This window comes from Cebidichthys violaceus, unplaced genomic scaffold (genome assembly GCF_023349555.1).
Source record: "Cebidichthys violaceus isolate CVI_PGR_0920_01 unplaced genomic scaffold, fCebVio1.0.p SCAF_91, whole genome shotgun sequence".
In the NCBI taxonomy this organism is placed as follows: domain Eukaryota; kingdom Metazoa; phylum Chordata; class Actinopteri; order Perciformes; family Stichaeidae; genus Cebidichthys; species Cebidichthys violaceus.
Genome location: NW_027176977.1, coordinates 198,958 through 226,438, shown reverse-complemented (window position 1 = coordinate 226,438; position 27,481 = coordinate 198,958). Strand labels below are relative to the sequence as shown.

At 40.3% G+C, this 27,481-nt stretch overlaps 1 protein-coding gene across 4 annotated transcripts in view; it reads right to left on the bottom strand.

The window, feature by feature from the left end:
• Window positions 1–6,903: 6,903 nt before the first annotated feature.
• The window catches only part of arhgef2a (Rho guanine nucleotide exchange factor (GEF) 2a), a 57,060-nt gene continuing 36,482 nt past the window's right edge, over window positions 6,904–27,481 (bottom strand). Inside the window, exons 15-22 of one of the 4 annotated variants that reach the window (XM_068704390.1) lie at window positions 18,924–18,991; window positions 16,728–16,916; window positions 14,234–14,320; window positions 13,650–13,699; window positions 12,441–12,491; window positions 11,810–12,136; window positions 10,318–10,507; window positions 6,904–9,327 (exon numbers count right to left, since the gene is read on the bottom strand). In XM_068704390.1, the coding sequence (XP_068560491.1) occupies window positions 9,299–9,327; window positions 10,318–10,507; window positions 11,810–12,136; window positions 12,441–12,491; window positions 13,650–13,699; window positions 14,234–14,320; window positions 16,728–16,916; window positions 18,924–18,991 (991 nt within the window). In that variant the 3' untranslated portion in view covers window positions 6,904–9,298. The remainder of the gene's footprint in view (window positions 9,328–10,317; window positions 10,508–11,809; window positions 12,137–12,440; window positions 12,492–13,649; window positions 13,700–14,233; window positions 14,321–16,727; window positions 16,917–18,923; window positions 18,992–27,481) is intronic. The other 3 variants (XM_068704392.1, XM_068704394.1, XM_068704391.1) reach the window with 3 other exon arrangements.

Genomic DNA, 27,481 nt, shown 5'->3' with positions numbered 1-27,481 from the left:
TGAATACAGCTCAATGAAATTCAGCTGCCTCCGGATGATGCTCTGAACCCAGACAAGACGGCGTTTAGTTTCCCGGGATATGTGGGACTTCCACAACGTACGAAGCAGCAACAGTGGTTATTCCTTCCATGGTTGATGGCGGAAATAACTGGCTTCTTTGATAGAGATAAGCCTCTCTCTGGCGTGTCTAGCACGAATAACGCAAATAAACACAAATTATCTTGCGAGTAACGCAACATAAAAATTCACTTTGCGTTTTGGTGTGAACACAGCATTAGGATAGAGTTACTCTATGGGGGTTTTATTTAGAAAAAAAAGCCTTGTTTTGGGTTCCCAGGTACAGGTGTTTCTCAAAGTCAAGGAAGGATCCGTCAGCAGCTGTATTTCAGGATAGTACATCAAATTCTACAGAGTGAGTCCTTCATTCAGAGGTTTGTAAAGGATGCATGTGTGTAACCTCCGCCCTCCTAAAAACACCCACAGTCCTATGCGCAGCATGCCTTTCCAGACCTCGATTTGAAAACAGAGGAAATATGCTTTAAACTAAATAGATAACTAAATAAACTTTAAGTTATTTCACTATAGCAGTCCACCAAAATCTGTTTCTGAACAAATCTGAGGCAATCCAGTTGCTGAAACTTCACTCAAATTAGATCTATGAGGCCAAATTTAAAAGTTTGTTTCAACTTTCATCGTGCAGCGACTTGTTAAAGGAGCCATTAATAGCACTGAGGCTGGCAACAGAGAGAGACAACAGGGTAGAGACAGGTTCTCTGTGAATTAAGGTCTTATGTAGACCTCACCAGAGACTAGACTAAACAAGATGTTTGTTTTTATGGGCCTACATGTTTTGAATCTGTGTTTTGAGGAATGCAAAATCAATATACCTACTAGAAATTGTAATGTTTATCCGAAATATTTTTTTTTCATAAACTTGTGTTTACCCTATGGGCCTATATGCTCACATGTAGAGTATTTGTACACTTTTCGTGGAACTTATCATCAATAATACTCTCAGCTCAAAAACTGAAAGTCATCGGAAAAAATGGTTTTACCATGAGCTACTACTTTGAAAATATCATTATCATCAAGAAAAAATCTGTTTGTTTGTGAAAAAATCTGTTTGTTTGTGGTGTCAAAATTGTGAGGAACGGAGCAGGTCTCAGTTAACATTGAGTCCTGTGGGACAGTTGCTTTGCCAGGGTTGAGATCTTTTAATCCGCCCACTCCTCATTGTGGGCATTGTGACATAAAATGGCAATTTCTCCATTAAAAGCTCTTTACAAACATATTGTGAATCTTCAACTCTACATGTAATCTAAAAAATGTACACAAATCCTCCCAGAATAGAAGCCAGATCTCTTTGGGAGAATTATCCAGACATCTCTCAATCCTTCATTCAGTGGCCTTGCTTTCGCATTTGTGCTGCTGAATAATAGTTTTGAGTTTGATATGACACTCTTGATTACCAAATATATTTGTCAATATCACACTACATCATCGGCTAGTTCTGTTTTTTTAACTTTCTCTTTTAACTCACTCCAGCCCACTCTTGTAATGTCCTCCCAATTGCCATACACCTTTTGTCCTCTGGGGTAAAAAATGACCCCGTCTGGTTTGACTGATATTTAAAGCATAAAGTATAAATTGTCAATCAATTCTGTTTTACATCTTTAGTCTTACTTCAGTCCAACCCATTACCACACATTTTCCCCCTCGTTTTGGAATTTAGGGCCAATAGACCTTGTTTACATAAAAGTATACCCTGTTTTTGAGGGAAAATAAAATGAAATGAATTATTTTGACTATTTGACTTATCACAGAGAGGTATATATCAAAGTTTAGTGAGGATGCTGTTTTTGAATCATTTGAATTTTTCTAATAGCAGCACATAATCACACCTGTCCTCTGGGGTCAAAAATGACCCCGTCTGGTTTGACTGTTTACAAAGCATTAGGTATAAATTATCACCTGCCTCTGTGTTTCAACTCTTTAGTCAACTTTATTCCAAATCATTACTGACATATACAACATGTCCACATTCATTTCTGAAACATTTAACCCTCCGGTTACCTTCAAATTTACTAACACCTTTTATCCTGGGGTCAATTTGAACCTCCGGAGAATGATTAGAATTAAAATTGCTACCCAAGTTTATGTCAGGTACTTAGTTTTTTGTTGACTACCTAAACAGCCCTTTAAATAAAACAACCCCCCCACCACCCAACCCCTTATACATCCAGAATACCTGTTATATACGACTATGGAGAAATATGCAGGTCACCATAAAATCTCACTGATTGACCTAAAATTGGAAAGAGATATTTTTTTTGTGTTTTAATGGCTTTACATATCACTTTACATATCAACATGTTGAGTTATGTTTACCCAGTTGTCCCCATTAAATTAGGAAAAGTCATTAAAAAAGAAGTCAAAAAAATGATGTCTCCTTTATTTAGAGACGTTAAACATTGAATGGGGTCAAATTGACCCCAGGACATCACAAGGGTTGACACACCCACAACGTATGCTGTCATGGAAACACATCAGCTGTCGACGTAAATGACATTGGTCTCTACAGATTGGTTAGAACAATTCCCAATGGAAATGATTGGAGTGATGGCAACGTCAGACTGAAGACGAAAACAGAGTGTTAACAATTCTGTCCGCTCTCAGTCAAGCAGTTTCTTTGAGTCCCTGTTGCTTTCAGGCACCCCAAGCCAAATGTGTAAACCGGTTAGATTCCACAGTAACATGTTTGTGACCAGCACAACTTATCCTTTGACTTTAAATTCACCTCTTAGCTTTGGACCTTCCGTCATGCAAACCCATTATGACATCTGAAACAGTCTGAAAAATTCACAACACGTTAACAGCCATTCCATGAAAACCGTGCTAGCAATCCGAATGCCTATTTGGCCCAATAACGTCAGAAGTTTTGTGACAGTTTAAACTTTTAGTCATTTTCTTGCGTTAAAGTATGATGAACTGGTATGAGCCAAAACAGGAGTCATCACCGCTTTTTGCAATTTTCGTTTCTTAGAAAAGTCATAGCACACCGTTCCTGATCATTCCACATGTATTTCTTCTGCATGTGTTGGCAATGCTGTAAAACTAGTAGCAAAATCCATACAGAATATGAAGAAGCATAAGATTAAACCCGTCAAATTATAGTCTGTGTGGTTTTGCACAAGGCTTTCAGGTCAAAGCACTCATCTACAAAGAAGCAAAGGTCACATTAGGCGATTGGACTATTTCAGAGCATGGATATTAAAACCCCAAAACATGTTTTATTTTTCCTGAAAAAAACTTCATGAAAACTTTCACACTTCATAAAGTTAATCATGAGAACCTTGACACTGAACCAATCATTAGAAAAACAATAAAATGAAAGTGAAACTGCAGTCACACAGCAGACACATTCTTCATTCTTCGTCTTCACTCTTTAGGACTGACAAGTGCCTGGAATGGTTAACATTTCTGTTCACTAAACATTACTAGTGACTTCAAAGGCAAAAAGACTGAAAAATGAGCTTGAGTTCATAACTTCAACCAAACAATTTCACATGTGTATGAAATACAGGTCAGGATTGTCCTTTATGTTTAGATAGTTTTTCAAGCATTTCATTTCTATGCACTGTCTTGTGATGGGGTGAGAGGTTGTGAGAGAGAGCGAACACAATACAAAGTGACTCTGAGTAGGAATGGCCGTCCTGTAACCCTACTCCATCACCTGGCCTGTAATGCCTATAATTGGATTTCTCCTGGGGATGGACTGAGTACAGGGGCGACGGGGGGGACTATGTCAGATATTCCCCGCTCTCAGCCCCAGCAGGTTATTAATAAACATCTTTTGGCTGACATTGTCCAGTGGATTAGAATATGAGACTAGTGGCAAACACAAATAGGCAGAGATGATCGCAGAGAGAAAGGAGCAGAATTATTAGTGAAGTTTGTTACTGTGTTTGAAAGGAGTAGCTGAACTCTATCACTTTCTGGAAAATACAAACCAAAGGTGTGATGAGAAGGTTGATATCTGTTTCCCCTCTGTGTGTCTGTGGCTGGGTTTGTTGGACAGTGACCTTTTCTATTATGGGCTCTGCCCAGTGTGGCCCGATGGTGCTCATATACTGTATATGGTGACAGCATTAAGGGCCAGAGGCTATGTATAATTCTAGGAGTCATTTAGCATTCATTTTGGAATGTGTGAAACAGTTCTTCTTCACTGTCTGTTTCAAAAACTACTCAAGAGTGCATTTAAAGGAGCAATATACGAAATTCAGAGCATTCATATATCATCAAAGTGCATTCTGCATTGCTTTTCAGGCTGTAATGTTTCATGATTTTCCATTCATAACACATTTGATTTCAAGAGACATACATATATAGAAAGACAAAATGAAAATCAGGAGTGAAGAAAGAAATAATTAATACTGAAAATATTTGTATTTAATTAGTTCTGAAATATATTGTTATTTAAAAAAAAGTTATTGCACTAATCTCAGCTTCCCTTCATTGGCTCCCTATCGGCATTAGATCTTACTTTAAGGTGCTACTAATGACATATACATTTCTCATTTAGTGCTGTGGGCTCTCAGAATACAATAACATACAGAGTAAAAGAAGTCGGCTGGCTGCAGGGCCCCTTTCTCTGGAATAATCTCCCTGCTGAGTCTGTCGAGGCTTTTAACAGGGGTCCCAGTGATAGTGGTGAGTTACAGATTGCAACCATCTGAAATCTCTGCTCACCCTCACTTTCCCAGCATGGTGGAGAAGTACGGTGACCTACAGGTATGGGTAGATATCTTTAGGATTGTATAACAACTAGGAGCTACTCTTATCATTCTGTTCTAAATTCTGACTGTTCTGACTAAATAATCGCTTTTAAAAACATATACAGAATTTTAAAAACAAATTTTGAGAAGGTTTAGAATTTACATTTAAAACGTATCTAAATATTATTTCTACAGCAGCAACAGTTCTGTTTACAACAGCAAAGTCACTACATAAAGTCAATAATATCTCACTGGAAACAAATGTAAAATGTTAATAAAATAAATAACATTTCTGAGAGAAGTTTATAAAGAATAAAGAACACAGACAAATCAGTCAGTATTAGTCATTCTGCCTGTCCTCCTGTCCTCTGTCCTCCTGTCCTCTGTCCTCCTGTCCTCTGCCCTCCTGTCCTCTGCCCTCCTGTCCTCCTCTCCTTTGTTCTCCTGTCCTCTGTCCTCCTGGCTGCTCTGTCTCAGTCAGCAGAAAAGTTTACAAAAAAAAGCTTTGGGCTGATCGTGCATGCTGTGCTTGTGTAAACATAGCGGCGGTGGACGATTCAATAAGGTTTCACTTTCGTTTACAGGTTAACAGATGTATTGATAAAGTATTGGCTTTTTATTCACAATACTTTATTGGTACAATAACAAGTATTCAGTGTTCGTTCTGGGCTGCTGTAGAAGCATGGCGGTGCAAGATGGCGGACTCCATGGAAGACGACCCGCTCCCTGTGTAGACATAAATGGCTTTTTCTAAGCTAACAAAAACACTATGATTCTTAGTTTCAGCTGATTATACACTGATTAAAACATAGTTATGAATATTGCATTGCTGCCAATTAATCGCCCTAAATGTTACACACTGTTCCTTTAAGTGGATTTAAAATTTTCATTAAAAACACATTTGTGTGTTGTTACATTCATACACAAACTGGTGAACCTGCATTTACACACTGATTATACTGTATGAACTTCACTGCATTTGTGTTGTCTTTTTTAGACTCCCTTGTCGTCACTTGCAGGGAATTTTCTGTAGCCAATCAGATGTGAGCGTGCCCCCAGGAGGGTTTATTCTTACGTCAGGCACAGGGTCCGAACCGGGGAACGGGGTGGAAAAGAATCTCCTGGAAACGGCTCAGATTGCTGGCTTTGGCAAAATGGTCCAAAAGTCTGACTTGCGAAGTGTTGAAAGTATACACTGCATATAACAAGTGGAGGTAGTCGTCGTGATGTCACCCATTGGTTCGTGGACTGCCTCGAGTTCGAAGTTTTGGCCATCGCCATCTTGGATTACGGCCGTCACCATCTTGACTTTTTGCAACCAGTGAACAGAGGTGATCATATTGACACTGCGGGCGAGTGACGTAGAGACGCTGCATCTAGCTCTGGTAGCGGTAGCGACCTGTCAATCACAAGGTAGCCCCACCCTAAACAACCAAACATGGGCAGATAAGTCTGTAAAGATCCCCAACACAATCCAAACAAAGTGATACAGCAACTTGACTAAAGTTTAAACCCACAATGTTGAAGGAAAGACTGGAAAACAAACGTATAGCTAGCCAACGTTCGCGAACGCTGAAGAGACAGAGTGCTATTACAGACAGTGGCAGGTGACTGGTATGACAGTGGTAAGCCCCCCCTTCCAAACAGATTTACTCACAAGAGCCCAGTGTTTTCAACCCAGCACATTGCTGGAGGGCTCGTTCTATCTACCTATCTGGAATTCACTGGACATCTTCACGGATCCATGTTCCTAATTTATGTTCACAATATCTGTTGGCGTTATATTGTCATTCTGATTGCTGTAATTTTCCATCCATCCATTATGTATGCCCATGAATACTTTGCGGGCTCAGAGGCTGGCTGGCAGGGCAGTCACAGGCAGACAACTGTCACACCTTCAAGCGTCTACAGTCACCAGGTAACCCCCGCATGCAAGCACGCGGAAAGGTTCCAACCAAGAAGTAACAGTGCGAACCACTGCACTACTGCAATTTGATTATAGTATTGTGTATCAACAATATTGTAATTTTTGTCTGTGCACATCATTAGACATTAACAGAACTATGTAAATGGCATCGTCATCAGTCTTCTTTTACTCGTCTCTAGGAAATACATCCTTCAATACAGATTCATTGTGTATGACATGATTTTATTTTTTCATGTAGTAATACAATTTACATAAAAGACAAAAGGTTGTACAAAATTAAGTACAGCCCTTGTTTTCAGTTCAGCCTTACAGTGTTACTGACAAATAAAGCATCTGCTGACTTCATAATACTTTATCCATGTCATTACTATGTTGTCTTTGAACAGTATTTGCCATCTAATATTGTACTCATCCTGCCTTTTTAGGCAGAGAGATGTCACTCTAAAAGATCAACGCTTAAAATACATTTAGCAGAAAAGTAGACATGCAGTTGCAACATTCTTATATGAGGATAACTGTGGAGAATTCAGAATCATTTTGCAGCCACAGAAACATTTGCAAAACTAAACTTGGTGTTCAAACCACTTTTTACATTTAAAATCCACTAAAAAGCTATATTCTGAAGATAATATTACATCCATTTGGAGTTGAGTTTACCTGCTCCTTCTTTGTGTTACTAGACTGCAAAAAACTGTTAAGAATAAAGACACCGTAAAGCTAAAAGCTATTTTCTATTGCAGCAGTAAGAAAAGGTAGAGGTTAGATTGGAAAACATGCAAAACAACCAAGCCAAGCAGACTACTGACTATCTCTTTAAATCATTTAAATGTAAAGCCTCTATAGGTTCCCAGAAATGTGTTCCAGAAAGCTGCACTATTTCTCCCCGTCGAACTCTAGCTGTAACACTCATTTCAACTGAAGCTGATCCTGTGCTGTCTGTGAACAAAGACATAATCCATCCGTCCAGGTTTTAGGACTGACATCTATGCAGACATGAAAGTTTGTGAAATGCTGGACTCATGAATCACATTGTCAACATACATTTTGCATACTTTTTACCTACAAATGCATTTAAAAATACTCTGACAGAGCCAAATATTTAAGTGTGCTCTGATAAACCTAAATTCACAGCAGTCTTAATGTACATGTAGTTATTTAAGTGAATCATTTAGACATACAGCAGGTGTGAGTATTAGGATGAAAAACGTTACTGAGGAAGTTGGGTTAGATGATGGGACAACCACTGACTGTCTCCTTTCAACCAGAAGCTTAACGTTAGCGAAGCAGATCAGATAACAGACCTATGAATCATAACTGACCTAGAAGCTGCTTTTGATCATAAATTACATTTTGTTGTTTAGTTTGGAAGACTTCTTGTCAGGGATGGTATGGTGATCTGAGGACTTCCAGTTTGTCTGTCACATTCTTCCTGACCATGAAGTCATCTTTGTTGTCAACATTAAGTGCAAAATGAAAATTATGTAATTTAAAGCTAAGGTGGCAGAATTATCTCTGAATATTATTAAAAACTCCTTTTGTCACAGAATTTTATTTTGACGTATCACAAATAGTTTCTAGTCCACACAGGGATGAGGTCGGGGTGGAAGGACTAACAGACTGCTGTTTGTGTCCTGTGTGAAACCAAAAGTCAACGTTCAGTTATTTTAATTTACAAACCAAAACAAAAGCAGACATTTTAAGCCAAACTGTGATGTTTTACGGAACTAAACAAATGTTTTGTATTGCTTTTGTTTGAATTTACAGTGTTTAAAACTGCGGCTGTAATTCGGAAAAAAATAAATTTCGTTGGAATTGAGCCGCTGAGAAGAGCTGCAGATTCATCTGATAATCCCCAGCATTATCACACCTTTTTAAACTTATCAGTTGATACATAGTGATTATGAACATATTGATTATATATGCTTTAAGCCTTACATCTGAGGAGAGGGCATAAAAGCCTTTCTGGATCCACAGAGTGTCAATGACATTAGTTCATGTGTATCTATTTCTTTTACATTGTGATGCGATGAGCTGCATTACTGTGATAAGGCCATAGTGATACCAGACCTCAGCAACGGTAAAAGGTTTCATGAGTGAAGGACACAGACGTTATTTTTAGAAGTTACAACTTCTACTTTAAGATCTGACAAACACAAACCTTAATAAGATAAGCATTGTAAAAGCAGAAGTCATTGCAGGGCAAATGTATTGGATTGCTTTACATTTTTGGTGGTATGTATTTTTCAGATATTTTTAAGGGTCTTTCCGGCAGCATTGAATAGAAAAAAAATGTTCTCTATCATCTCGATAATGACCTCTATCTGTTTTACATTCATTTGATTTCAGCTTTGCGCACAACATAAAATGTGAAAACAGTAACAACCCAAGGGATGGTAATAATTCATCAATCATCCAAAGCATAACTGAAAAATGTAAAAATAAATCACTGTCACAAGCCATCTACTGAAAAGCAAAGCAGCTAAATAAACATTAAGACTTGCAGAAAAGATAAACATGCTCATTGTTGGAATCAATCTGTTTCTATCATAGTCAACTATATTTATAAGCTCATTAGCACTGTAAAACATGGTGAGAATCAGATCTCCTCTGGAATATCTTGAAGGTCTGAAAAAGAGAGAACACAACTAAATTCAGCCCTCGGTTCCTTTAAAACAGAGAAAGTGATATTTCATTGGTGTCTTTTTTCTAAAATCTGACACATTTCAAGTTACGAACCAATATTCTGCTATTATATGACATCATGTGGGAGAGACTATTGAAAAATGTTCAAAGCTCACACAGTTTTTTTGTTTTGTTGTTCTAATAACTGAATATTCATTTAATAAGTATCTAAAAACAAACTTCTGAGTAGTAACTAACTGTAAACTCTAAAAATTGGCAGGCCCTTATTTATATTGACTGGAGAGTGAACCAAACATTTATTCATTATTATTCATCATTCATTATTTGTATTTCATAAGCCTCCCTGTTTTGATCTATTCCTGGTTTGAGTTTGCTGCTTGTTGTTAATGTAAACACTTTGAATCAGCCGCTGTAGAGCTTTCCTGCACTGGGCCGTGAACAGCATGTCCGTTTGTAATGTTCGCAGTCAGGATGCTTTTAATTGCTCCTCTGTAAACGTTAACAAGAACTTGGCACAGAAACTTCTCCTTAACTTTCCTTGTTTGTGTGAAAACTGTGCAGTCTCTCTTCCTGCTTTAATGTGAGTTCATATCGGCTTTACATCTCTGTATCGGCTGCCTTGATGCTTTGTTCAAATTATTATTATTCTTTAAAGTGAAAGGTTATTTAATTAATGTATCCTAATAATGCTGGTTGTCCATAGATGTTTTTTTACTTCTTTCTCTTATCTGGTTAATTCTTCTTGGGCTACACTGAGGAAGGTAGTTGTATATCGATAATTGATAATCAGTTGCACAGGACGCAAATGTCTATAGAAAAGTGTAATGTTGGTTAATGTTCTTCAATTAATTCCTTTAAAAATGTAACAGAAACCTGTACTCATAGTTAATTTGAACTGACCTAAAATATTCTAGTACTCTTTCCATACCTGCCTAAAATACACGATGATACGAAAATGATACATGTATTTACAGTCATTATGTGTTATGTCTCGAATCTGACCCTTGGAGCTTTCAGATTCCGTCCCATCATCATCATCGGACGTCATGTCTACCTCCAAATCACTGCCGTCCTGGACATCTGATTGGTGGGCAGGTTCCTGGCTGGCCCACAGGGTGTCAGCTCCGGTTGAGACCTCCCTTCCTGGTTGCAGAGAAGCAGGCTACAATAGCAAGAGGAAAGAGTCCATAGAAAGTCCAGTGAACATGGGGCACATGTACTGTACTGTAAACCTGCTGATGACTGAGACTTTTATCATTCTTTTGAAAAGCGCTGATTTAAAAGGAGCATTATACACATCAAACTCAGTTCATTCCACATGGTTGTATATGGCCATGTGTGAGGAATTTGTCTGACAGAATAATATCCCTGATGACATCACTATGAGGTCATTGGGGTTCTCTCAGTTTGTGACTGAGATGAAAAATGTTTAACTGAAGCTTGTATTTGAACTGGGGGTGTGAAGTTTGACAGGCAGGATGTGTCTACAATAGATATGCTACTGAGCTGCATTTCGGGAAGTGTAGGTTCTAGTGTTTTTGGAACTTGACTGATACAAGGGACTAAAAGGTAGGATTCCCCACTTCAATGACTACTCTCTCCATCCTGAAGAGCAATGTAAACAGGCCGTTAAAGAAACAGAATCTCCACAAAGCAGTTGGACGAGACTCTCCTTCTACCTTGAACAGCTGAAACACCTCAACCACCTCCCAACCCCACTCAGACACTACACATTAAATTAACATAGAGCCTCCACTTCTGTCTCAATGTAAAACTCTATAAACAGATTCTGTGCAGACTCAGAGGCTTTCTGGTTTTCGTTTCCAGTCCGAGCGGTATTGACCAACCACATTGGAGCAGGCTTTGGTTGAATGCAGGTAATCAGTCAACCCGAGCAACACGTTGGCCAAAATGCAATCTTGGAACCCATCGGCTATTATCCGACGATGATTTAGCTTATTACTGGTTTAAAATCACTTGTAAACTGGCTACTTGTGGAACAATCTCACAACTCAAGTTGCTAATTAGACTGTTAACAATGAGCAGCTCACAGAAAAGGAAGTCTTGGCCCAGATATCTGATGGCTACACCGGAACCCTGCAAACATTGCCCCTTGAAGCCAGAGGCTAAACCGTCTGAGACCGATAGCCGATGGATTCAGAGATTGGACTTTTGGATTATCTCTGTAAATTATACTTCATACTGTGGAACATTTGCCCATTCCCTGATTAACACGTTACACATCTCTGCACAAACTGTACACCTGTTTCATTTTAAAATAGACATATTGTGCATATGTCATAAAGTTTTTTTTAAATATTTCATTTCCTATTATTATGTTTATTATTATGCGCTAAACACCATGCCCAATTTGATGTATAAGAAAATCAACTGAGGCAATAAACCTGATTCTGACTTTTGAGAGTCTCCTAACTTTGTGGAATTGCAATACAAATGTTCTCACTTGAGCAACCTGCTCCTCTAGCTGCTGGGAGGCAGATGCAGCCCCGCTGCAGACCTTCATGTGTCGGACGTGCCTCTCCAGCTTTGCCCGGGCTCTCTCGCTGTCCTTGAACCGGCTCTCGGCATCACGCAGCCTCAGCAGCTCCTCTTGCAGCAGGCTGTGCTGTCTCTGCAAAAGAGCCAGCTCCCCGATGCTTGAAACTGCATTGGCCTCCCGACTTCCAACATCTCGCCAGAGAGGGCGCCACGCTCCTCCTGCAGCTGGTGCCACGTTATCCTGAGGCTGCAGCAATAACTCTAAAATGGAGTCTTGTTTGATGACAGCACCCTGCAGGATATGATAGAGAATTCAGTTTTCAAGATCTTACATGCTAAAGATGGACAAACAAGCTGAAACCAAGACTGTTGCACTGTTCCTTCATTACCATGAACACACACACTGAAGTTTATTTTGACTCAATCCAACATAACAACAGTCACTAGAGCACCAAATGTGGATTCAAAATCAATTATTTGAGTAACAAACGTTTTTGTTAAAAAAAACATGGTATGTAGCATAACATGTGCTGTGCAATAAACTCTTAAGTAGGACTCGAGCATGTTAAAGAAGAAAGACACAAAAACCTACTAACCTGGAGTGCATGGAGGTAAACACTGAGATTCACCAGCCTTTGATAGATCTTCTGTCAAAAACAGGCAGCATACTTATTATTATCGCTCACACACACACACACACACACACACACACACACACACACACACACACACACACTTTGAGGAACCTTCACCCTTTACTGCAGGCGGTGGCTTGACTTGACTCCTCATGCAATCCTTTTAATATATCCCACAAACCGAGGAGATTATCATCACAATTACGTTACATTTCAACATAAAACAATAATAAGCTATTAATAGTATACATCAGTTGAACTGATATGATGCCATAGGGAATTGTTGGACATATGTTCATGCCCAATGTGAAAGTGCATAGATTTCAACCCTCCAACTACACACTGGATAAGTGGATTTAGAAATTCAATGGATGGATGGATGGATCTATTTGGAGTGCAGTTAGAAACTCGGTTAGACCGTAGAATCCAATAGCAGGGTGTGTTATAAGCTGGTTACAAGTGCTATTTGCTCCTTATATCCCAAATAAAACAGCACCTTGATGACTCGATCACAAACATTTTTGTAATGAAGTGGAGAGTCTGGAAGAAGACTAGTAAATGGGATCCCAGTGTTTCATGGGAATTATATGCTAAATGTACTCTCATTTCCTAAGAAAAATACCTGCATGTGTGTTCTTGAGTGTCTTGTGTGCGCTAGGGCTGCACCATATATTGTTTCAGCATCGACTTATTGAACCTCAATATTTAAGGTCCTGCGACTTGATTTTGACAAAGGTCCTTCTTCAAGTTAAACTAATAATGCAGGAACTACTTGATATTGTATTAGCGTTAGAAATTCTCACATCTATTTGTGATTAATTAAATGACCAAAAACTGGGTAATTTAGCCATGCTACTTATTGTAAAGGAAGAAAGCAAAGTGCAAACTATGTAAACAAAAGCCATACATATGGTTTTCAGCAAGGGGCCTAGTCAGACATGACTCAACCCCCCCCCCCCGAAATCCGGGAGAGCAGGAGAACAATTTAACGTTCAACAACAACAGTGTACCAGAACAACGGGCCACAATAGTTGCATTTGATATTGACTGCATGCAGTAATACACTCTGGTGAGTGCTGCAAAGATAGTCTGAAGCTCCAACAAAACCAGTCGGATGTAAGAGGAAGATTTAAGAATTTCGACTCATTACTTTCTTGGCCCCCAGCTCACCTTTGATGCTAAGAAATCATGGGCTCCATTGACCAACAGATCCTGATCACCTGAGCAGAGACAAGAACAGCAGTCACTCAGTATTACAGACAGTTATGATACTGAATGTCTGACTATTTAATAACAAACAAACAAAGATGGACGGGGATTTTTTAAAATAAATCTAAAATCTAAAATCGATCTTGATGATCACTGATCGAATACGTAGATACATCGATCTAGTATCTAAACTCTTTGAGTCAGCTATTTACAATTAGAATTTGATTCAATGTTGTAGTGAGACGAGTTGTATTGTCAGTTTTTAACCTGCTGCCTGTCGACCTATGCCTGCTCCTGCTGTGTCCTGCTCAGCCCCGCCCACACCCTGCTCTCATGTTACTGTCTTTAGTAAAGCAAACTAAAGGAGTCCTTTTGCCAATGATATTGTGATGAAGAAGAATAGTTCTGTATGTTTGACTCACTTGATTTGTGTCTGTTTTATATTTGTTGTATGTTCCTCTAAAATGTTATTGATTGTTATCATTTTGTGTTGCTGGACAGCAATGATGACTGATGATGAATGATCGGAGCCTTCAGTGACTCACTGGTTTCTACCACCTCCATGTGGTTGTGATGGCATGGAAGAGGGATGTCCACTCTGGACCCCAGAAGGAGTTCACTCAACCTGTCAACTGAGGAAACACACACACCTGTATAACTCACAAATATAATCTTTTATATTTAGTAAGACAAAATATAGTGAGAAATTATCCTTCTTTTAGCAAATTTTCACAATGCTTATATTGGGAGACACGATCCCACATCCCACCCCATGGTGATTACACACTTGTTTACATCTTGTAATGGCAGAATACTCACTGGACCTAACATGCTTCTGTGATGATGAAAATAATACCAACCATAGTTGCACACACTGTTCATGTACAATATTACAGATGTGATACGACAAAGCATAGACACTTCACAAAAAAGGACTTTGAAATAATACCAGTATTGGAAAAATGTGTCATCAAAGGTGATATTGTGCCCATTGTTAAACAACAGTTAAACAGTAATGGTCCAAAGTGCATGGCGCAAGTTTGTTTAACATGCAAAACAGTCCTAAGCAGCCACCATTGGAATCCCATTCTACAAATATTATAATACTTATACAAATAGTGTAGCCAGATCTATATCTGCAACTGTGCAGAAATACCAGCTTTGAAAACATGAATGATAAAAAAACAGCATTCAATTGTTGATTTAGAGTTCAAATTTCAAGTTATGAAGAAAGCCTCAAAGCTTCCAACGATACGCTACAGTCCTACAAATGTCTTCTATTGATGAGTTTATATTGTGTTTACTCATTATGAGGAAACACAATATAAACTCATTTAATATTCAAACCAGATTTTGTCACAATCCATCAAATAGATGTCGCAATATTTCTCTGGATAAGAAAAACTTTGACCTGTTAGTGGCACTAGAGGATCAGTCAGAGGATCAACTAAGTCATTAGGCTTTATCCTCTGGTGACCATTAATATCTGTACCAAAATGCAAGGCAATCTGTAACATATGTGATGATTTGACTAGAACCACTTGACTGGATGTCAGTTGGCTCAATGGTTAACCACAAGCTCTCTGACTCATATGTCATAGATTCAACCCACTTGTGCCAGATAGTAGTCAGGCCTTGCCTGTGAGGAGCATTTTTATCTAGAAAGAAATAGCGGTAATCTTATTTTAAGTTATCAATCAATAATATTGATTTTGAGCCCTTTTCGAGTTATTTTATGAATTTTGTGAATTAGTTTAAGATATGTTAATAAGTAGAAATACCTTACTCTTCTGGCATCCCAATTAGCTTGTTTCAAGCTAAATAATGCTCAATTATGAATTAATTTACTTAAATTTGATAGGGCATTTTTTATTGTTAAATGGGACATATGGGGGACCAAGCATGGAGGACAAATTAAGTTCTAATAAAAAAGTAAAAGTACAGGAATGATTTATCAATAAATGGACTGTTCCAACTGACATCATTTTCTTTCTAAAATTACATTTGAAGTGGTATTTCCATGGCAATTTTTCATCATCTATGACTGCTAGGAATTTAAGTTATTACAATGTTGTCTTTGTATATTTTGTTTTTTTCATCTGTAACCATTAAGAGATAGATGGTAGCTCTTCAATTGTTATCTCCAATAACTGTGCTTTTTGTGTGAAGCAATAAGACGTGCCATCAGCAAATAAAAGAGGCAGTACATTTTTGCAGTTCATGTAAATCAAAAAAAATAGAAGCCAAGGGAAGGAACCTTGAGGTACTTCACAAAGTAGCTGAGCTCTATTTAAATTGTACCTATTAATTAACACATATACTGTTCACTATCTTTTAAATAAACAAGCAGCCAATTTAGAGCAGCATCATGAAAAGTCATATTTTTGTTTTTAATAAGTACGTTTTAACGTTTTAAATTGATACAAAACTAAACACAACAAATACACTATAAAGATTGGTAAACTGTGGCAGAGGCTTGGCTTTTGAACAGCAGCAGAACCAGCTTGTATTGTTGAGAGTATTGTTGAAGCAGTTTTCTGCTTCTGTTTTGGAATATACGGATGTAATTTATCAGCCTGCTGCAGCCTTCTCTCCATTCCACTGTCAGGTGCATTAATAGTAATAGCTAAAGTACAAAAATCAACCATGTCTGCTTCAAAAAATGTTTTATATGCTACTTTGCTTTGCTATCTTTAACCAACTGTCTTCCTATCTCCACCAGAACAGCCTTTTGGACCCCCACCAGTCCGGGTTCAAAGTAGGTCACTCGACAGAGATGGCCCTCCTTGCGGTGACAGAGTCGCTTCACTCCATGAGAGCTCTCATGGAGTGAAGCGACTCTGTCACCGCACTACTAAAACAATTCAGTTTAAGGTTAGGGATAAAAAAAATGTTCATTTAAATTGTGAAAAAGTTGGCCTGTTCCGTCAAATCAGACAACACTGAAGTTATGCATGTTAACCTGTATTACCAGCTGGTCCTTCCAACTAACAAATTATTAACATTTCTTTTTAGTTGGCATGAAATCTGGTGTGTTACCCTCAGCTGTGGCATCCAGTAGGAGTTTCTCTGCACGGGGCGCTTGGGGTGTGTCTGCCCTGAACAAGTAGCGAGTGATGGGAGGTTGTAGGGCCTCCTGACCAGTTGTCACCTCTGCCAGCTCACAGAATAGAGTCACCCTCTCCTGCAGGAGCTCCAGCATTTCCCGGTCCTTCTGCTGGAGGTCAGCTGTGGAGGGTTTCTGAGGATTAATCAATCGTGCATCCAACACAAATCTAAAACAACACATGACCACAAATCCTGCCTATTTTAAACAAGTCTCACATCTAATGAACACCCAACACCTAGATCCTGCCACCTATCATAGATACACACTCCAAACACGCCTATGGTGCATGTAACACAGCCCTAATACACACCTGTCACACGCAATAATGATGTTTTTACTAATCATAACCAAAAAATGTTGTTTTGTTTTGATTCAAATTAAAAAAACGTAATTTGGGGTAGAATCCATTTCCCTCCAAATGTAATTTTGATTGCAGTTTAGTTGAATGGGAATTGTGTTGGAGCAAGAGTTGTAATGGTTGTACTCATGGTTCAATACACAGTCAAAAATAAGTACTTTCTGTGGCCATGGTACAAACAGTACCAAAGCACAAAAAGGAAAAGGAGGGACTGCCGATTAATTTTAATAATTTTAGATACAGCGTGATTGCTTTCTTAGTCAGCTGCAAGTGGGCACAATAATGAATACATGAATTTGCCAGCAGTGGAAATTCATACGATAGTTGATGGTTAACTACAGCTAACGCTTGTGTAGTTGGCTGTTTGCGGCGAATAGACACCAACTGCAAAAACTCTCCAGCCATCAACTTTGTGTGAATACATTTTTCACAGCAAACGCAGATTTTCATTGAAAATTTGCAAAAAAATGTATAACCCTGCATTACACCTTGATTTCAGCGGATTTCCGCCTATGGAAATATATGATCAATGAAATCGTCAGTGTTGTTGTACCTTCAGCTATAACTCCAGGTGGCTTGATGTCAAAATGGACATATGTCTTGTTATTGTTATTTTGCTTTCTCCATACCCAATATTGTACAAGAAACAGCATCGACAATCTCAACAACCAAATAAAGGAACATATGGCTTGAGATTGCTCAGCAGCTGAGATATGATGAAGATGGTAATTAAGTTGATATGCACTTGCCAAAGTTAAATGTTGGTTAATGGAAAAGGGCTAGTCGCATCAGATAGCATCTGCATGAGAATTTCCTGTATTTCTCCACGTCTTTAACTCAGAGAGAATACACACCTGTCATCCCAGTGAGTGGGAGTCTGTGTATGTTTTTGGTGATGTGTGTGGATTGGTTCATGAGGTTTCTATTAACCATACACTCACTAAGATTATACCCCCAACCTTTTCATTGTGTTTTCAATACTTTAACAGTGTTGGGTGGATATTGGGGTATTTGGGCACCCTCTACACTATAAAAAGTAGAATATGTGTGTATCTCTAAATCTAGATAAACTCCTAAAATACACTTTGCTTTCATTGAAGCCTGGTTCCAGCCCTTGAGGAGGAGAGAGAGCTGCAAAACAGAATCCATTCAAAACAGAAATGGGGACATAGGTTGTTGTACGTTACCTTACAGGTGTAACAAATATATTTAATTGACATATTTTTTTGATCTACATGTAACTAACATGAATAATACACTAATATGGGGTGACCGTGGCTAAGTGGAGAGCAGGGCCGCCTTTCAATCAGAGGGTTGTTAGTTCGATCCCCGGCTCCTGCTCTGCTAGTTTCATGTCAATGTGTCCTTGAGCAAGACACTAAACCCCAAAATTGCTCCCGTAGCTGTGCCTACGGTGTATAGATACTGAATTGTAAGTCGCTTTGGATGAAAGCGTCTGCTAAATGACTGTAATGTCAATGAATTATCATGCCACTTTAATTGCTTTTATTAAAGATTTTCTTTAAATCTCAGACTCATTGGGGGAATACTGCTGCAACCAGTTGTATAGATTTAAGCCTCATCAACTGGTCAAAAGGGGAGTATGAATCTTCAGCATCAACTTTCACAGAACAGAAAGAAGAATTCACAATGAGTCAAAAGTACTAGTTACAATACAGAGGAGTAGGACTATGTGCTCATTGAAGAGACATACAGTGAAATGCCATATATAAATACTGCTTTGATCATGTCATTTATGTTTCCTGACCTTTGAGTCTCCTAAGATGGGCCTTGTGTTCAGTCTCTATAAGGGGGAACTCCTCTCGTGATGGGCACCTGAGCACACAAAAGCACAGATCACACAGATCCTGTTATCAATGATGTGATCGACATAGTAAATATATCTTCAGAAATGTTACAGAAAAACAAACCAATTGTTACGGTATTAAGATGTACTGTTACATATTTGACACTGATACTAGAGGCATTGGTATAACAACAACGATATACAACCATAGATCATGTCATGCTGAAGTGTCATATACAACCTACTATACAATGTAACAGTTAACTCATATGGACATTGCTCAGACTAAACAACAACAATAATAAGGGTTTTGTGTTGTAACAATGGTGTGGTTTTAGAGTTGATGTGGACTATGGGTTGTGGGTAATGTATAGTTGTGGAAGGGTAACCAGTAGATGGTTGTTATTCCTGGCATTGTTAATTTTTCTTCGTTTGAGAAGCTTTGCTAAATATTAGTTAATATCAGTGCCTCCACACCAACCACAGGATATGTGTTGTCCCCATCTCTGAATAACATCCTAGAAGACATTATTCAACATCTGAAGTCATCCTCCTGCTGCTTGGATATTCTACCAACACACTTTTTAAACCACGACATTTTTAACACCATGACATACCACTAGAAAGACAAAAAATCTGGGTGGGACTCTTTGGCATAGCTCTTAACTGGTTTGAATCCTACTTGAAGGACCGAGACCCTCAGCTCCTTCAAATCAAGACTGAAGACTTTTCTGTTTGCTGCTGCCTTTAATTGAACCAGATTCAAGGATATTAATCAATTTCCTGCATTTCTGCATTTTACTACTGTATTTTACTTTCTTACACTGCTTTTTAGTGGTTCAATGAATGTTCTTAATTGTTTTTAAATCTCTTTTTCTTTTGCCTTATATTTTAATGCTTTTAATGGTTTTATGTGAAGCGCTTTGAATTACCTTGTTGTTGAAATGTGCTATACAAATAAACTGGCCTTGCCTTGCCTTGATATTAGGACTTTAAGATTTTGAACTTGGACCCTGCAGACTGTTAGAAAATACAAAATTAACACTTTGGCAATTCAACCCTTTATTATTTTATCTGTTTCATTTCTATTTTCATCATTGAACTATTCCTATTCTTATTTCATTATCATTTTTTATGTTTACCATTTTCTACTTGTTCACCATAATGTAAATTACAAAGTATTAACTCAAGTTGTAAGTTCTCATTTACTTGGTTTAATAAATAAGAACACTGATTTAAAACAAACCACTTCAATTGTTGCCATTTTTCCATTGTGGTTCATCTCAATGCTTTGAGGTTTGGGTAGCAAACAATGAATTTTAACAAAAGTATATCTTCTTTTTTTATCACGCTAACAACATTCCATATAACAAAAAGAGTCAGGATCCCTGTCTGACCCGTTGTGTGTTTCCCCTGATCTCCTCTCCTCATGTGTTCTGTCATTCCCCTGTTTGTTATTGTGTGCCATGTGTTCTGTGATTTTCCTCTGCCTCCAGACACCTCCCATGGCCACACCCCTGATTAGTGCACAGCTGCAGACACTCCAGCCGATTACCTCCTGCAGGCTGATGCACCAGATTCTTATCCCACTAATCACCCCCTGTCACTATATCAACCCTGGTCCCGCAGTCCTGTTCTTGTAAGGAGTCGTAGAAGTATAGAAAAGGTCTCCATACTTTACTAAAGCTTTGGGAGGACTCTGAGTATATATTTAATTTCAAGGAGTGTGGGTTAATATTGTTAATGATCTCGTAAGTCTGGGATATCAATTATCTACCGTTCGGGTTCAATTCTAGGAGGCTGTTAACATGGGATTTCATGGACTTATTTGGAAATGAGTCAAAAGTATTTTGTACGAAGCTCCGGACCTGCTAGTAACAGAAAAAAGTGTTCCTTGGCAAGTCATAGATTTGTGATAGTTGGGGGGGATGAAGCAAATGTGTCCTATGTTTAAATTATGGATTGATCTGATCCCTTTCTCAAACCATAGAGTAAATGCGTTACCTGTACAGGAGGGAATAAACGTATGATTCAATTCAATGGGTGAGAGGGTAGAGATTCCTTACAGCCCAAAATGTTTCCTAAACTGAACCCATATCCTTATTGTGTGATTTACTATTATGTTTGTACTCAAATGATTGCAAAGAAGGGGCAGGGCTGCACAGATCGCTGAGCCGAGGTGGTGCCGGCAGGAGAAGACCCAGTCTGCCTTTCCTACAATTGGCCTGTCTTCAAACCAATGAAAAATTCACCTTTTTTTGCAAATTTAGCTTATATCCTGACATTTTCCCAAACTGATTCAGGATATCTAGAACATAGGGAAGCAATAGAAATGGGTCGGAGACATGGCAGCAAATCAGCCGCGTTAAGAGAAACGAGTCAACAGAGGTATACCCTTCAAGTCCTTACAGAGTTGCAGTGCCACTGCTAGGGGCTCAATGGCTAGTGCGAACAAGAGAGAAGAAAGAGGACACCCCTGTCTTGTTCCCCGTCCAAGACGGACCGACGGTGGTCTGTTACACCAGTACTTTTAACTGTTAGTGGTAATATCTGTCAACAGTTGTATGCTAGCTAACGATAGCTTTAGAAGCTATTGTTGGTTGGAAACAATGTCTGCGGTAGTCCTGCTCAAAGTATGATGAGCTATCTACACTTTAACTCCTAAATATGAAATTTGGTTGAAACTAACTGGGCAGCCCCAGCGACTCTGGGAGCAGTTTGTGATGATGAAGACTGGATTTGTAAACCCCTCTCATGGGCCGGACATGGTATTGACCAAAGTACGTACTATTATAGTTTTATTTTAATTATAGAGTTGTTAAAAAAAAAAAAAAAAATGTATGTGAATGTGTACGTATTAGTTGATAACAATGCTGAAAATGGAGAGGTTGTTTTTAAAAATCCGATAGCCTTATAGTAATATAAAAATCTGCGATGGACGACTCGGTAGCGCAAAGGATGTTGTGTGGCGTGATAGGCACATGGCATCAAAGCAAAAGCCGCCCTGCCGGCGTCTGAATGCCAGGTACAGGTGCTGCAGAGCAGCAGACCTGCAGCTCATTTACTGCCACACAGCCAAAGTTGTAAGTATGCAGGAGTTTGTACTGATGTTGTAATGAATGACTTTAATAGCTATGTTTTATCTACTTGTAGTATTGTTTAGAATTATCTTGCATTGGTATGTATTTTTTCCACATTGTGACAAATTAAGTGTTTGAATTGAAGGTTAATATAAGATAGCTAATCCTAAACGTGCACTAGCGGTCATCCTTCTAATCTGTTGGAAAGCTACATCTACACACGTTTGTTGAAGAATTGGTATCCAGTGCCTGTAATCTGTGTTGATAAAGTATAATCATTAATGTTGTTTTGTTGTGTATTCTCTGTTTGTTAGAAAATTTAAAGTCCTAGCAAGTGGGCCACAATGAACCACCCAGAGGTGGAGGCTGTGGGGCAGGCCATTCAGCTCCTAACTAGGTTTTAGAGGTGGTGGTGTTTGTTAGTATTCATCTGATTGTTCTGCAGTTGAGCAGCCCTTCAATAATTGTAATGCAATGTAAATGTTTGAATTCATATCCACATGTATGACAATGCTACTATTGTGTTCATATTAAGTTATGTAGCTACAGACTTAACAGCTACTGTTTGTTTCCCTCATTGTTTTTCTGTGCTGTTGGAGAAGGCAAGAAACCAAAGTAATTAGATACTATCACTGGTCCGTTAACGTTACTCAGCACTCAGACAGCTAGTTAGCTGTTAGCAGCAGGTGTGTAGCTGGAGTAACGTAATGCGCGTTTCTGTGCAAAAGCATGACGTTTGTTTTACATTGGAAATGTTTATGATTATTTTTTAAATAATGCTTCAAGTGTGAAAGCATGAAAACAATGGTATTGAATTTTTTTTCACTAAATTCAAAATGGCAGAAAATTTTAGTAGGTGGAGTTTAAGGGTCTGAGAGGCTTTTTTTTTTGTAGATCTAGCGGAGGTGGACAATGTGTGTTGAATTTCAAGTAAATCTGAAATACTGGCCAAGGGGCGTCGCTGGTCCAATTTGCAGGGGGCTCTAGGGAGCCATTTTTTAAAATTCTCTTTTGTCAGCTTCCATTTCTCTTCTCATCTTGTGTATTTTACGATGCAACTTGGCCTTCTCTCTTCACCATTTCCTTTTAGTGCTTCCTACTGTGTGGTGTTGATGATGCTCTGGGTTGCTGTCCATCTAAACTGACAATATTCTCTTTGTGAATGTTGGGAGGGTTGGGTTGGAGTTCAATGGGAGTTGTATCCAAACTACTCGGACATATCTACTAGGACACTAGCATTAGCTTTTGTTCTTGCTAACAACTTCATACATCTCATCTTCAACCGCTTATCCGTGATCGGATCGCAGCTCCAGCAGGGGACCCCAAACTTCCCTTTCCCGAGCCACATCAGCCAGCTCTGACTGGGGGATCCCGAGGCGCTCCCAGGCCAGTTTGGAGATATAGTCCCTCCACCTGGTCCTGGGCCTCCCTCGGGGCTCCTCCCAGCTGGTCGTGCCTGGAACACCTCCCTAGGGAGGCGCCCAGGTGGCATCCTTACCAGATGCCCGAACCACCTCAACTGGCTCCTTTCCACGCAAAGGAGCAGCGGCTCTACTCCGAGTCCCTCACGGATGACTGAACTTCTCACCCTATCTCTATGGGAGATGCCAGCCATCCTCCTGAGGAAACCCATTTCGGCCGCTTGTACCCGCGATCTAATTCTTTCGGTCATGACCCAGTCCACATGACCATAGGTGAGGGTAGGAACGAAGATTGCCCGGTAGATGGAGAGCTTTGCCTTGCGGCTCAGCTCTCTTTTCGTCACAACGGTGCGGTAGAGCGACTGCAATATCGCCCCAGCTGCTCCGATTCTCCGGCCAATCTCACGTTCCATTGTTCCCTCACTCGCGAACAAGACCCCGAGGTACTTGAACTCCTTCACTTGGGGTAAGGACTCATTCCCTACCCGGAGTGGGCAATCCACCGGTTTCCTGCTGAGAACCATGGCCTCAGATTTAGAGGTGCTGATCCTCATCCCAACCGCTTCACACTCGGCTGCGAAACGATCCAGTGAGTGCTGGAGGTCACAGCCCGATTAAGACATCAGGACCACATCATCTGCAAACAGCAATGCAACCCTCAGCCCACCAAACTGTTAACACTCCTCCCCACGACGACGCCTCGATATCCTGTCCATGAATACCACAAACAGGATTGGTGACAAAGCGCAGCCATGGCGGAGGCCAACCCTCACCGGGAACGAGTCCGACTTACTGCTGAGAACCCGGACACAGCTCTCGCTTTGGGCATACAGGAGGGATTAGTGAGTGGACCCCTGAAGTGGCCCCCTCACCCCATACTCCCGCAGCACCTCCCACAGTATCTCCCGGGGGACCCGGTCATACGCCTTCTCCAGGTCCACAAAACGCATGTAGACCGGATGGGCGTATTCCCAAGCCCCCTCCAGGATCCTTGCGAGAGTGAAGAGCTGGTCCGTTGTTCCACGGCCAGGATGGAATCCGCATTGTTCCTCTTCAATCCGAGGTTCGACTATCGGCCAAACCCTCCTTTCCAGCACCTTGGAGTAGACTTTACCAGGGAGGCTGAGTAATGTGATACCGCGGTAATTGGCACACACCCTCTGTTCCCCCTTTTTGAACAGGGGAACCACAACTCCGGTCTGCCACTCCCTAGGCACCGTCCCAGACCTCCACACAATGTTGAAGAGACGTGTCATCCAAGACAGCCCCTCCACACCCAGTGCCTTCAGCATTTCTGGACGGATCTCATCAATCCCTGGGGCTTTGCCACTGTGGAGTTGTTTGACTACCTCAGTGACTTCCACCAGGGAAATTGATGATGCTCCCCCATCAGCCTCCAGCTCTGCCTCTACCATAGAGGGCGTATTCGTTGGATTCAGGAGTTCCTCAAAGTGCTCCTTCCACCGCCCGATTACCCCCTCAGTTGAAGTCAACAGAGTCCCATCCTTACGGTATACAGCTTAGATGTTTCCCCCTCCTGAGGTTCTGGATGGTTTTCCAGAAACACCTTGGTGCCGACCGAAAGTCCTTCTCCATGGCTACTCCGAACTCCTACCACACCCGCTGCTTTGCCTCCTTCACGGCAGCGGCTGTAGCCCTTCGGGTCTGTTGGTACCTTCCAACTGCCTCAGGAGTCCTCCAGGATAACATCCCGAAAGGCCTCTTTTTTTCAGTCGGACGGCTTCCCTGACCACCGGTGTCCACCACGGTGTTCGAGGGTCACCGCCCCTTGAGGCACCTAAGACCTTGAGACCACAGCTCACCGTCGTAGCTTTGGCAATAGAAGCTTTGAACATCGTCCATTCCTGTTCGATGCCCCCAACCTCCACAGGGATGCTAGAAAAGCTCCGCCGGAGGTGTGAGTTGAAGATCTCCCGGACAGGGGCCTCCTCCAGACGTTCCCAGTTTGCCCGCACTACCTGTTTGGGCTTACCAGGTCTGTCCAGAGTTTTCCCCCACCCTCTGACCCAACTCACAACCAGATGGTGATCAGTTGACAGCTCCGCCCCTCTCTTCACCCGAGTGTCCAAAACATACGGCCTCAGATCCGATGATACGATGACAAAATCGATCATCGACCTTCGGCCTAGGGTGCTCTGGTACCACGTACACTTATGAACATCCTTATGCTCGAACATGGTGTTCGTTATGGACAATCCATGACTAGCACAGAAGTCCAACAACAAACGACCGCTCGGATTTAGATACATTTTAAATAGAATAAAGATATTTGTGATAAAGTATTTTTTTTTCTTGTTTTACATTGGTTGTACCACCTTGACATGCAAAGTGTACCACCCTACCTATAAGTTTAAAGTAGCTATTTTTGTCAATATTTAAAAGAGATATAAAAATATGTTCACTCTGCTATAAAGGTCAGTTGAGGTCCTCTTGATCATGCAATATCCTGTTTACTGTTCTGCACTTTAATTTTATATTGTTTTCTTAGTCTGTTCATTTGCTAGGACGGGTGCACCGCCTGACATTTTCAGGGTTTGAGGTGCCAAAACATAAAATAATATATATTATTTGATTGTGCTGAAAATCTATCAAAACTAGATGGGTTTTATTGAATGAAATGATATGTCATGAATTGATACAATTATTTTAAAAGGAAATAATGGACTCAGACGAAATATGCATGTCATTGACCCTAATGATTACCGTAATGGTTAGGACAATTTAACATTTGGATAGTAAAGTTGGGGGAAGTGTATGTGGATGTCCAGTGCTATATGAACACGATCAACTTAGCAATATATTATTCATAAGGTTTACTCTTTATACAATGCTTAGCCAGCAAAAACATTCACTCACCGGTTAGCCCAACAAACCTAAGCTAAGAAAAGGTAGTATCTCCAGAGTAATTTCTTCATTGTTAAATTTATGGTTGCCAAGGGGTCTCATACTGCCGATTGTCTGTTCTCCAGGAAGGTAGCTTTACTCGGAGTGTTGAACTCATGCCTGGTTCCATCAACGATCACTCGGAGCTTAGCTGGAAAGAGCAGGCTGAATTAGTGCCCTGCTTTCCTCAGTGCGGTCTGGACAGGGGAAAAAGTAGCTCTCTTTCTGGCCACTTCAGCGCTCTAGTCAGCATAAATGTGAATTTAAGGTCGTCGACCTTAAAATTCAGTAGTTCATTCTCCTTCATAAAGTTGCCGACTGTGGACTCCAGTGTAGTTATTCTCCCCTGAAAGTCGTTCATTGACGTCTCAATGGCTTGAATTGTCTGGTCGTGTCTGGTAATGGTGGCGTGGTTGGCTGAAATTTGTGCTGTCAGATTTGTGATTATTCGCTCCTCCATACCGGCAAGTAGTTTCTGTATATCAGCGAGGGATACCGCTGGGTTATTACCATCGCCATGTGTGGTATCGCTGCTGGCTAAGTCCAATGCTAGGCCGCCATTTTGTCTTTCTTCGCTCTCACTTTTGGTTGTTTTCCTCTGGCTGTGTTAAATTTTCCCATGTTGTACACCCGAGCAGGAATAGGATTTAGAAGCAGGTTCTCCAAGTCTCAGATGGGTAAATAGTACAGCAAATGCCGAATAAATGTCAAATAGCGACAGAGCCCTTCTGACGAGCTGCCGACTCCGCCATCCGCTGAACCGGAAGTGTTCAGTGCAGCTTGTTTTAAGTAGAGCTTTAATCCAATCAGAATTCGTGAGAAATCTGTCTAAAAGCATTCCTAGTGTGTTTAAAAGCACACCTCGTGGTGGATATTATGTCACAATAGGTTTACTTGTCGAAGTTTTAAACCAAAGGTATAGTCACTGAATGTATTGAACACTGAAGAAGATTTGATGATGGTAAGAGAGGGATTACAGGTCACAGCCATATAAGGCAATAGGAGAGGCCCATGAGGGATACCGACTTCAGGAAGGAAGGAGGAGCTGGATGAGGAAGAGGCCGACCAAAGTCCGAGGGATTTCAGCCAATCACTGAGCTGACAAGACTTTTCA